Below are 13,836 nucleotides of genomic sequence, written 5' to 3'. Positions count from 1 at the left end.
GACAAGATGTCATGTATTATGTCAATTGAAAAATTCGTCAAAACGCAGCCTCCTATTCAAAAAATCAAAGCCTTCCATGCTCTTTTTATTAATTAAATGTACTTAGTTTTTTTCTTTTTATTCAAATTATGGGGAAAAAAACTCATTTCAAACGTGGTTGTTTCCAATAACGTCCAATTAAAAAAAAAAAAGTAAATGCCAAAATTACTGGTTTTGGATATTTTAAATAGGCGTGTAAAAGATTTAAGTCATAATAATAACAAAAACTAACAAATGCATAGTATCATTGTTCTCAGAATATTATTTTCTATCTTAAATATATGTCACTTCCGGTTAAACAGGTGACGGAAAACAACTGAATGTCAAAAGATGCTCGTATAACAATGCCATCGATATGCCACAATGCCACATTTCATTTGTTTATAATGAAAATAGATGAAATAAATAAATAATCATAAAAAAAATAAAATAAATAATCAGAGTAAAATAGTTATTAAGTGTTCCCTTTTTCCCGTATCACCCGGTATATTAAAATATAAGGATGGTGAGCACTTGGCTTTAACTCGTTCGCTATGTCATACTGGGGATAATTTTAGCACATATAGAGTACAATGCGTTGAAAAAATTACTTTTATGAAAATCACAGATGAGAGGTTTACGGTGCTTTATTTGAGGTTACCTTTTTGATATTAAGTCAAAATGAGGTAAAAAATAAATATTTAAAAAAAATTTAGTGTGTTCGGGACATAAAAGCGTAAGTTTTCACCAAATTTCAAAAAAAATTTTGTAAAAGATAAAAATAAAAAAAACTAAAAACTTGGTTGGTTGTATTTTTTATATACATAATTGAGGATGTGTAAAAAATTGTATACAGTATTTTAATGATGTAGGTACCACACTAAAAGTATTCATTTAAAATACCAAAGTTTGGCGTAAATAAAATATTCATTATTTCTAGACATTTTCGCTAACTATTTGCTTACACATTTACCGATTTCATTTTTTTTGGTACTGTTGAATAAAGAATTTTACACTCCTTACTATGAAGTATCACACGATGGGGGTTCCCATTTGACATATTAAAGTGAGGTTAGCTGGAGGTGAGGAGGTGATTGACAGAACTTCAGTAAATGCATAATTAAACGTCCCCCTGTATATCTAATTTGACGTGTTTTTTTTTTTTTTTTTTTTTTAAGAAAGTTATTAAGGGTGGATCGTTTTGAAATGAAGCACTGTATACAAAAGTTCGTATATAGAAACGTAGATCTTTTATTACCTACAACTTTGCAATGAAACTTTTTTCCATAGAACTTGTAGATTTGCGAGAAATCAAGATAAACGATTTTTTAATCTTAAAAACTCACCCACTTCCACTTCCCGAGCTCAGATCGCCAATAAATTATTTATTTTATATTTCCTTCCTTTTCGACTGACCTTCATGCTATTATTTCATTTCATTCATTAATTTATCACCTTTTACCATTCTCAAAGGATTTAACCCTGGTCTATTAAGTACCAGTTCTACGTAAGACACTTTGCTTGTTCCTACATTTAGTTTATTAAGATTGTTTTCATAACTATCATTCTCCATAATGTATGTACAAAAAACTTTTATTATCAAAATAAAAGGTACATTCCCTGAGAATAAAAACACATCCAAAATTTACAACAAAAATTATACACACTCTCGAGACAAAGTCAGACTTATATGGCAGTTATTGAAATTGATGGATAATTTAAAATCGTCTGCTGCGACAAGACGGCGACGCCGAACTGCTATTATAGAACGAGCTGGGATCCCCATAGACCGGCTCCCGGGCGCCGCCGTGTCTCCGGCAAGAACAGTTGAATTTACAGGGAGTCTGGCTGGTGCTTTGTCCAGAAGTGTTCGGAGAAGTGCGCAGCACCGGCGATAAATTCGCTCCGTATCTTTGTTGCTGCGCCATGTATCTGTTCGCTGCGCAGGTTGTGCTCGTCGTGGCCGATCTTTGTGGGTTCACGTTAACGTTTACTACTGGTTGCATGTATGTAGAGTAAACTGAAAAAAAAACGCTTAAGTTTCAAATAATACTTTATACAATAAGGGTCTATAATTTTGCATAAATTCAACAATAAACAAATAAGGGCGTGTTCGCAAAAAATCTCGAATACGTCGATTCTTATTTTTTGTTAAGTATTTTTTAAATAAAAAATTTTTCTACTCGGTTGAAATAGGGGAGGGAACTGGAGGAGAACTCCTTATGATACAGGGTTATTCACGACATACCACTTGGAATATTATGGATAAACTACAGGGTTAAAAAAAATTTAAAAAGTGAGATTATAAGTCGCATTCCAGAGGTATTTTTTTAAATTATTTTTATGACATAGAGGGTGTTTTAAAGTGTACAAACATATAAAATTTATTTATTTTTTTAAATGAAACATCCTATATATTATTTGATTTTTGGATTCTTCATCGTAAATAAAGGTAGGTTTTATTAAGGTTTACCCAGCCTACCCAGTGAGCATTTTATTCCTTAAAGGGAATTGTGGCACCTGTGACCAAGTCCGAAATATCATTGTATTCTAGATTTATCTGGTTATTACTAATATTTCCCAGTGTGTCTTGGATAAAACTGCATGATGCAATTTCGGTTCCAAATAGCGCAAGAAAATGAGTGACCTTAAGGTATCTTAGCATTTTAAAACGCGATCCAATGACATGCTTCTTGAATTGATGTCACATAAAGACTTAAATACATCTTGTATAAATTTTATGCAGTATAGTGAGTTTTTGGAGTCTGTAGAAGTGGCGAAGGAAGCGAAATGTAAATCGGCTTTACAGTATCGGCACCGTCGATTGAAAAGATTTGACGTTTGTGTAATTGATGGAATTGAAAGACCTATTGCGCAGGGTGAAACAAGTATAAGGTATTTTGTTAAATCCGAAAGTATTTATGATATTCTACATGAGACTCACGTGCTTATCGGACATGACCGTATGTTAAAAAAAGTAAATAAAAAAAAGGATAAAAATATAACGCAGGAAATAATCACGATATACCTCAAATTGTGTGTGGCATGTCAAAAAAACAGAAATCTAATAAAAAGTTTAGTTTTAACCATTTATCGTATTTAATTACTGTTTCATGTATCGTTCTGGATAAATTCGTCACTAATCATCAGTCATCCTAAATGTTATTTTCTTTATTAGGTCGAGAATTTGCTAAGCGCATTATTGAGGAGTTGTGCTTAGTGTGGGATGATCCGAAGATTGTTCATGGTTAGCTTAGACACAGTCAATCTCAAGGAGCGAGCGAACCAGGTCGTCCAAAATATGATTATGACTTGGATGAGTCACCAAAAAAGTACTAGCTGGTCAGAAGGACTAAGATTCGTTCAAATAATGAAAAATCGGGCATATTATGAAGGAATTAAAATTTCGTGGGATAAGGCAATGTTGAAATCTGAAATTAAAGTTAGACTTAAGTCTTCCACGCTACCTCAAGAGGTAAAACGTTAATATTGGAATAAATAATATTAAATATAGTTGTGTAATTATTAGAATTTAATTAAATATATTTGCTTAAGTTTGCTTTAAGACGGGTTCAGTCAAATATTTTAGCCTAAAATATTTTTACTTTCCCAGCCAACCAGTGAGAGAGGGTATTAAAATTGTCGAAAAAATTTTTTTCAGATAACGCCGATAATGTGGTGGTTTTTTAGCATATTTTAACGTTAAACGGAATGTTGTTGATGAGCACAAATAATAATTATAGTGTTTTTGTATCTACATTTGAATTGTACCGGTTTATCCAATGGCCACTGGATAGATCTAGAATTATCCGGATAAGACACGAAGTCATTAAACTTATTCGCGTTTTACCAAGCTAAATTGGATAATACGCAATCTAACCGGATAAAACTAGGTTTATCCAATTTCGGGTTCTAACCGTAACATATACATATACTTCTGTTACCCCAACATAAAATTAGGTGTCGTAGATGAGGTTCAATAAAACTTTTAAATAGCATATATTTACCTATTGAATGAACAGATCGATATGAGGATCTTCTTAACGCCCATATAAAAAGTGTTATTTTACTGATAACTTAACTAACTTAATTCACTCTTTTCAGAGGGATATTATTCAGTTTAATTTCCGGATCTCTGTTGTTCCAATTTTTTTTTTGAGTATAGATCACGTACATTGATTAAAATTTATATTAAATGTGTTATAACACAACCATTCAAAGTATTTTCACAGGTCATCAATAATAGCTCTTTCTAGTTAATTCTAGTTAATTAATTTTTGATTTGATCAGCAGAAATTTAAATTTTGATGACGGACTTCTTAGCTATGAGAGATGCTCAAGAGAGGCCAATATAATACCAACATCTAGATCTCGTTCTTCACTACACTTTTTCCGTTTATAATAATAAAATGCCTTCTGCTTTATTTTTGTTTATTAGAAAGTAATGAAATTTGGTATTATGGTTTGTCTTACTCGAACATTTAAAAGTCTAATACAGTTCACCTGTAAAATATTTGAAAGTATCATAATTTATATGGGACTTCCTATGGCCAGCTTGGCGATGCCAAGTATCCACCCGGTATATAAAATCAAATTGTACCTTCTCTTGTTTTTCTGCAGTCATGTACTCCCCCTTCAGGAAGGGAATATTTAAAAGATCTATTTCAATCTTAATGATGTAACAGATATTCTAATCTAAACAAAGTTTATGGTCAACAAGATTTATGTGAAATTGTCATATTTCAACAATTTCTAGAAATGATATAAAACTAACTTCTTTATTTTGCAATATTTTATGACGAATGAATTAATTTTATCTTTTAAATTTATAAAATAATTATAACTACAAGTAATAATTAAAAATCTATAAGCGCATATTTGAAATGACAAAATACTTACAGTAGAATGTCAGCAAGAAGATCCCAATCATAGCAATTGCCATTACAATGGCATACTTGTAATTTTGCAAAAAGGTATATAGAGGAGACCGCGCCAGTCCGCATTGTTGGGCCCCTTTGAAGTCTCCGGAAACTTTCACCATCACCTAAAATAACGTTCGTTAATGAGACTCCTCTTAATCCTCTTTTAATAATATCCATACCCTCAAGTTCTGCTTGGTAATAGGCGAAATGATGGCTATCCCCATGGCATCTTCCATATCAGCCAACCTCCAATGGTAGTCAATCAATTGTACTTTATATTTCTTTAAAAATGCTTCGTTAGATTTTAATGGGGTTACAAACAGAATGGTGGTATCAGACGGCGTAACCGTCATTTGATCCAAAACCTCGGGAAGTCCCTTCACGCTTAATTCCGCGGAATTTCTGATCTCGTCTAAGAACAAAATCTGCTCAACATATACTCCCGGTAAAAATTTGATCGTTTGCATATCGGAAGAAACGCCGCCATCATCAGTCACCGCCCATAAAGTCAAGTTGGTTTGCAGGAGGGCCACGTCCGAGTTGTTGTACATGTTGTTCACCAGTTTGCATGCGTATTGACCTTTTAAAGAAAAACATTTAAAGGGCAGTAAATGAAGAGAAGCAAACACTATATTTAACTTAAAAATTCTATATTTTGGATGTACGTTTAGCTAGGCCTGAAGATCAAACTAAAAAATTTTATTAGATATTTTAGAATCAACTTTTTTCTTTAATTTTTGAAAATTGAATTAAAATACACTGTTACTAACCTGTTTCAGGCACCCAGCTGTTGGTGATGTTGTATAAGTCTTCGGCCTGGATGATGGAAGATGTATTCGAAAATTTCATAAAGCAAGTGAAGCCCTGAGGCCGTACGAGTTTTCTCACATCGGCTCTGCATCTCCAACCTTGTATCTAAGATAATAAAAATGTAGTTATTTTTGAGTAAATATCTTAAAACAAAGTGTAAAATAATTAATTATTGCTTTTCTATTTGAGTGTTTTCTTTACTTAATTCTTTGGGATGAAAAATCATCTAATAAGAACTTTCCACCTATCTATCTCCTTTAATAGTATTACTACACGTATTTTGCTCAGTATAGTGCGTCATTAGAGCGTAAGAAAATCTAGGCACTTTTCAACTAATATTTATTCATTCAATAGGTTAATATTAAAATCAATATTAATACTTTTTATATAAAAGAGTGTAATGGTCTAAATTGATCAAAATATGTGGAGAAAATGTACTATTTAATCCGTAAGACTGTAATTTTATTAAAAGAAGAATATATAATAAGTATCTGAATAACGTTTTATAACATATCAAAATTTAAAAATAGTGTTAAATTGCGTTTACTACACAAGTGCAGGGTAATTCTAGGTGGTTGGTACATTAAATGGTAACGCCAATTGATTTCAGATTTGCCAACGACGCCTAACATATATATTGTTATGTGTCTAAAATATTTTGGTAAGCGCAGAGTACAGTGTTGCCGGTTCTTCGCCAAGGATTTATAGTAATTTTCTATTTCTTCCAGCAAGCTTAATTTTTGTTTCTAATTATTGAAAGCAAATTTGTTGAAAAAGTAACTAAAGGCTTGAAATGCCTTGAAAATAGCGACACTTTTAACAGGTATTTAAGGTAATCTCTCTTTCCCTATTTTTTTCCCTTTTTTTTCTCGCAGTTGGCCTCTCCGGATTTTTAATTGTGGGCTTATTTGGAGAATGTTTTTCTCGACAACGAGAGACACCATGCAAGATCGGATTTGCGAGGCATGCGCTGAAATTCCCGTACGAAATTTGTTAAGCACCATACGCGAATCTCATAGACGTTTATCGTTGTATTTTCAGGCAAATGGAGGCAACTTCGAACATTTGCTACATAGTTACATTCGTGAGAGGCGTGAATCCCCTTCACGCTAACCAAGCATTCCAAATGCAATAGAATTTACTAGGTCCACGTCGTTGTTTTCGAATGAATGAAATTACTCCAACCTAAAATGATATTGGCCTTAAGGTCAAGATAGTTAAGGTTATTTAAACATTTCTACTTGATTCACCTGTTGACGTATTTTTCAAATGGTTAATTAAAACATAAACATAATAAACAGCTTTGTAATTTGACCTCAGGGTTACAATAACAAAGTTTGAAAGATCTTTAAAAACCTAAAATTTCCCGCTCCTTTTAAATCCGATAGAAACAAATTGAGATTCCTAGTCATTCCCTGAATGACTTTGGTCTCAAACATTTTTCTGTAACTCGCTTATTTCTGATCTATTTGGGTTGAGCTGGGTATAATGCATAATTGAGTTGTCATTGGCATATTTTGAATTTTCTTGAAGTTATTCTTTTCTTTGTATAAGTTTATTAAATCAACTGTTTTTTTTTGTTTTTAGTTAAGTAGAAACTTCTACAGTATTTCTTTAGAATCTTTACTCTAGGCATTCGTATGTAAGACATTTAGTACTTATATTTTTGTGTGCAGCTTAGGTATATACGATAATATATTTTAATATGCGTATATTTAGGCAGTTTGAATTTTTTTAAGGCAACAGTGGAAGGCCAGATACTACCTTTGTGCATAAATCTGATTCTGTTGATCTTTTATTTGCTAAAATATTTTGATTTTTTTAAATGATGTACTCTTTTTTGTTAAATAAAGAATTTTTATTATTAATATTCTATAATTATACTTACCAAGTTATTCGTCTTAATCCCCATACTCTTCTGGCTTTGTAACACCAAAACAAACCTGGTATCGCTCTCATCACCGTTGGTGAGCACAAAATTCGGCGTTGTCAAGAACTCGATCGCGTACACTGGTATAATCGGTAAATGTATCGGGGCGGACATTAACAACGAGTGGGTCAACGTGACAGTTCCCACTTTGTTGCCCACAAACGCAATGTCCAATGCCGGATTAATTTCGACCAGTTTCGAGTCGCTGCTCTTCCACACTCCGGGGGTATTGAATTCCGATACCACCGGAGACCAAAGACACACCGTGTCACCCATAGTTAGATGGTCCAATATCGGTTTGACGGATTGTTCCACGTGGACTTTAACATAGTCTGTGGTTTTTTGAATCCCGTCCGCCCACACTTTGAGCATGGTGTGGCCTTCTTTCCGGGTGCTAATCCAGATTGTGCCGTTTTCTGGGAATGAAGTCACTTTTATCAGGTCGCATCTGAAATAGATAATAAGTTATTATGAATAAGGCATGATTTAACCAAGATTAAATGGAATTTAATAATTTATAATTTTAAAGCTGCAGGAATAAATTAATACAGTAGAGCCTCGCTACCCCAAACATCCAATAATCTGAAATGGAAAAAACCAATAATGGTGTATCATATAGCTAAAGAGTGTAAGCAAAATAAAGTGTGTGCTAAATGTAGCGGAAGCCACGATGTAAAGAAGTGTAATGTTGAAGTAGTTAAATGTGGAAATTGTAGTGTCAAACAAAAAGTTTGGTTTCAATTTAGATGTTAATCACGTTGCATGGGATGTTAAAAAATGTGAGTCATACAAGAGAATTGAGGAAATTCAAAGTAGAAGGTATATAGATTTAAGTAGCAGAGTTAAGTCAGAATAAGTAGCAATTAGATTTAAATATTGTTTTAAGCTCGGATATGATCTATTTAAACTGCCAGGGCTACGTGAACAATAAGGATAGTATTATTATATTACTTAAAGATTGGAAACCTAGGATATTGTTATTAAGCGAGACCTATGTGTCAGAGGAAATCGAACTATGTTAACTTAGAATTGATGGGTATAGGATAGAGAAATGCACTACAAATAATAATAGAACCGGAGGAGTATTAGCTCTTATAAGAAATGATATTAAATATAAAGTTAAAAATGTGCGGAGTATTGATAACTATTTGTGGCTAGTATCTTTGCAAATATCCTTGATTGATGCAATTTTTGTGCTCTGTGACTTTAACGCCACAAATAATGTCATGGGTGACCTCAACTTTGATCTGCTTAAAGATTCCTTTTATGCTGACAAAATAAAAAGCATTATAAGCTCCTATAGTTTTAGCCAAATCGTTAAACTTCAACCAGAATAACTTCTAGAAGTCAGACACTGATTGACTATATTGTAACCAGCAATTTAGTTAAATGTACATTCGACAGCAAAAATTAGTGATCACTCAATTTTGTTTGTCCAGAAAAATAAACCAAATACCAACGTAATTAAATAAATACATGTATGTATATATATGATTGAGAAATTACAGGAAGATTTGTTGAAAATAAATAGAATTACAATATATCTGCAAATAATAACAATATATAACAATAATATACCGGGTGACACAGAAAAAAGGGAACACTTAATTACTATTTTACTATTCAAGATAAACAAATAAAATTTAGTATATCGATAGAATTATTATAAGAGCATCTTTTGACATTTTCAGTTGTTTTCCGTCACTTCCAGTTTAACCGGAACTGAAACTAACTTTCTTATTTTAAATGGGACACTTACTACGTATATATTATTACGTATTTCGATAGAAAATAATATTCTGAGAATAATAATACTGCATTTGCTACTTTTTGTTTTATACTTATAAAAAAAATCATTTTTCAAGTCATCAAGTTTCAATTTTTAATCATGGAAAAATAGTTTTCGTTACATTTTATGATTTAAATCTTTTACACGTCTATTTAAAATCATTAAACAAATTAACAATTAAAAAAAAACATCAATTTTGGCATTTACTTAATTTTTTTAAATAGGTTGATAAATAAGCCCATAAGAATAAAAAAAAATTAAGTCATATACAGTGTGTCCAAGATAAGGATGTCTATCATGGAGATCTCGGCAGCTATAGGAGATACGAGGTTGATCAAATTAGAAAAAAGTTGCGCATTTTAGAGCCTAACAATACGCCGTTTAGAAAGTTTTAAAATTTTGAGTAGATCCGGAAACATTCGAGAAAAACCGAAATTTGCCGATTTCGTTTTTATTTTTTTCTGGCGTTATTTAAAGAGATATGAAAAAAAAAGACACTTTCTTGTGGCCACTTTTTAAGCTCTAAAAAATAACATTGCGAGATTTTTCGTACGACGTTTCGTTTCGAAGAAACCATCATCAACTTATTTTTTTTATATGGCGCGTAAAAAAAGTACACCCTGTATAAAATAGCATATTTTTTTACGATTACAACGATGTATGATACAATATGTTTCTACAATATTTAAATTGTAAAAAATGATTTTTTATTAAATTCCGATAGTTTTGATGTAGTAGGCTGTGAAATAATGACGTTGAGAAAATGTCAAAATTAAATAAAAATTAAATGTCATAGTAGCTTTTATTATAACTATTATTTTTTATTCTTTTTATCTTAAGTGAAGTAAATAGTTTTAATTATTTGATAAATTTAGTTTACATTGTGTTTTTGAACTCTGTACGCAAGCAGTATGGTGCGTTTAGGAAGCCAGTATTGTCAAGAAATAAGCCTTGCAATGAAGAAAAAGAAAATGATGTGGTATTAGCTGTAACTGAAAATCCGGAAATATCTGTCAGAAAAATTAAAAATACCACTGGGATACCAAAATCTACTGCCCATTTCATTTTAAAAAAACATACCACTATTAAAATATACCACCCGTTTAAATTCAGAATTTGTCAAGGCCTCAGACCTGGTGACGAAGAAAGACGCAGAACATTTTATGAATGGTACACCAGGAGGTGTCACAAGGATGAAACATTTTCCCATAAGATTATCTGGTCCGACGAGAGCATGGTTACAAATAATGGAATTTTTAACCGGAAGAACATCCATTATTGGTCAAGAGATAATCCCTGAGTACACCGAATGGCTAGACATCAGCACCGTTTCGGTTTTAATATGTGGGTTGGCATTTTTGGAACAGATTTAATAGGCCCCTTTTTTTACAACAATTCCCTTACCTCGGAGCGGTATCGCAACTTATTGGAATGCGATTTGGAAGAATCCTTAGACAACTTACCGCTTGCCAATGATAGAAACTGTTGGTTTCAGCAGGATGGTGCGCTTGCACACAATGCCCTAATCGTGCGAGAGTACCTATCTATCGAACAGATTTCCGGAAAAATGGATAGGAACCATTTAACAGTTCCGTGGCCTCCTCGTTCCCCAGACATAACTTTGCTCGACTTTTTTCTCTGGGGCTATTGCAAAATGATGTGTTAAGAAGTGTTTTAAACTCGACTGTTAAAAGATGTTATCTGTGTTTGGAGAATAATGGTAATTTGTTTGAACATTTATTACATGATTGTATGATTTAAATTAGTATTTTTGGGTTTCTAGTAGGTAGTTTTTTAATTTAATAATGTGTTTCATTCTTTAAAATAATCACGTGACCTAGCTGCGTGACGGTATATGAATAAAGTTTTTAAGTTGTCAATAACGTGATTTTTATTTAGTATTTCAAAACATGAGTTGGCTGCTATTAGCCTACTACACCATACTCAGCGATATCATTTCACCGCCTACTACATCAAAACCATCGGAATTTAATAAAAGTCCAATTTTTAACATTTAAATATTGTAGGAACATATTGTGTCATACATCGTTATAATCGTAATAAAATATGCTATTTTATACAGGGTGTACTTTTTTTACGCGCCATATAAAAAAATTAAGTTGATGATGGTTTCTTCGAAACGAAACGTCGTACGAAAAATCTTGTAATGTTATTTTTTAGAGCTTAAAAATCGGCCATGAGAAAGTGTCTTTTGTTTTTCCATATCTCTTTAAATAAAGCCAGAAAGAAATAAAAAAGAAATGGGGGAAATTTCGGTTTTTCTCGAATATCTCCGAAACTACTCAAAATTTTAAAACTTTCTAACCGGCGTATTGTTAGGCTCAAATTAAATGTTAAAATGCGCAACTTTTCTCTAATTTAATCAACCTCGTATCTCCTACAGCTGCCGAGATCCCCATGATAGACATCCTTATCTTGGACACACTGTATATAAACGCGTTTAATTAATAGAACTAGCATAGAAGGCTTTGATTTCTTAACTAGGAGGCTTTGTTTCGACGCTTTCTTGAGTTATTTTATAATTGACATGACATCTTGTCAAGTATTAATCGTTATTTAAAAGTTTTTGAAAGAATTTCAATGCATTTTTGACACCTTATTCTAAAATTTAAAAAAATTATTTTTTCTATGAGCATAAAACAAAAAGTGGCAAATGCGGTATCATTATTCTCAGAATATTATTTTCTATCAAAATACGTAATAATATACCAATTGTCCCATTTAAAATAAAAAAGTTAGTATCACTTCCTGTTAAACCGGAAGTCACAAAAAATAATAGAATATGTCAGAAGATGCTTTTATGACTATTCTATTAATATACCAAAATTCATTTGGTTATCTTAAAAAGTAAAAAAGTTATTAAGTGTTCCCTTTTCCTGTGTCACCCGGTATATATCTTTTGAAGAAAATACATTTATTTTTGCAATATTATAATCTTAATATCATGATAATTGATTTTTGTTTTTAAAATACCAAATTAGACTAAAAAAATATACCATAATAAACACAAATATGTTTTACCTTATAGTAAAAAAAAACAAGAAATTAATATTGACCTCGGTCAATTTGGATCTATTATTCTTGCTATACATTAATGGAAAAAAGAATAGGTGGCTGTGATATTTTGTAGCCATTAGCAATGATTACATTGTTTGATTGTCAATGTGATAATTTTTAAACTAATTAAAAATTCGAATTTATTATACTTGGCACAATATCCCTAGATACATTTGTTAATACTTAAAAAATCAAAATTTAAGGGAAGCTGTAATTTTTAAAAAACCCCGATGAACGTATGGCGGACGCGGAGAAGCTGTTTTATATACTGTAAGTATTGACACATAAAAAAAACAATGTTTTTTAATTTCCTTTCATATAGAGGACCTTCCGGTTGCAAAATGGTCTATGATTATGCTTAGCTTAATTTATTCTATACCTAATATTTTAATAATAAATTTTTGAAATATTTGATTAAAGGTTACGCAAAATCCTAGAGGTTTATTAAGATTAAAGGGATTTAGGATTCTTAAAAAGCCTTCGATAGAAGATTAAATTTTTATCATTGACAGATGACAAATTGGAAAAATTTGTAAACTAGATTATCTGGACGAATTAATGCAATTTTTATGCAATGCGGTCTTTTTAACTGATCTAATAAACATTATTAGGCGGTTAAAAACCCACATCAAACCCATCAAGTCCAAAGACAAGGAAGATCATTCAATATATGGGTCGAATATTAAAATAAAATATTAAGACCAATTTTTTACGAGAAAAATTTAAATGCAAAACGCTACCACAGATATTGAATAACGCTATATTGGAAGGACTAGAAGATCAGGCGTTAAATATGTTGCGACAGTCGTGGTGACAACAAGATGGGACACCACCCTATATTGGAAGGGTACTAACTCAGTTTAAACGAAAACGTTCCCAATCAGTGGATTTGGAACGAGGTTTTTTTGTGTGCTGGCCCGCCAGAAGCCCAGATTTGTCGCCGCTGGATTATTTTTGTAGAGATATTTCAAAAATCGTTTATTTAAAAATATTCCATAAGACATTAACATATTGAAGCAAAACTTTATTGCCGAAATAGCGAGCCTAGTAGCGAGAAGGAATATAATTCAAGGGACGCCAACAGGCGAAATACAAAATGAATAGAAAACTGAGGAAAGTTATTTGATAATTTACTCTAGAGTTGAATTATAAAATACAAAAATTTATTAATCCTGCCGAAACACTAACAAATTAAAAATGTTAAGATTTGAGATTCCAATGATGAGGCTCGAATTTGTTGTAATATGTAGTAATATCTAAACACCAAAAAACACAAAAGATCAATAAAA

General features: G+C 31.8%; 1 protein-coding gene across 1 annotated transcript in view; it reads right to left on the bottom strand.

The window, feature by feature from the left end:
- Positions 1-1,595: 1,595 nt before the first annotated feature.
- LOC126750122 (nuclear pore membrane glycoprotein 210) overlaps positions 1,596-13,836 on the bottom strand; it is a 77,320-nt gene continuing 65,079 nt past the window's right edge. Inside the window, exons 12-16 of the mRNA XM_050459629.1 lie at positions 7,639-8,128; positions 5,711-5,855; positions 5,120-5,520; positions 4,918-5,062; positions 1,596-2,038 (exon numbers count right to left, since the gene is read on the bottom strand). Of these exons, the coding sequence (XP_050315586.1) occupies positions 1,737-2,038; positions 4,918-5,062; positions 5,120-5,520; positions 5,711-5,855; positions 7,639-8,128 (1,483 nt within the window). The 3' untranslated portion in view covers positions 1,596-1,736. The remainder of the gene's footprint in view (positions 2,039-4,917; positions 5,063-5,119; positions 5,521-5,710; positions 5,856-7,638; positions 8,129-13,836) is intronic.

This window comes from Anthonomus grandis, chromosome 2, assembly GCF_022605725.1.
Source record: "Anthonomus grandis grandis chromosome 2, icAntGran1.3, whole genome shotgun sequence".
Taxonomy (NCBI): domain Eukaryota; kingdom Metazoa; phylum Arthropoda; class Insecta; order Coleoptera; family Curculionidae; genus Anthonomus; species Anthonomus grandis.
Note: the sequence above shows the minus strand (reverse complement) of the source record. Positions and strands in the feature narration are given on the sequence as shown.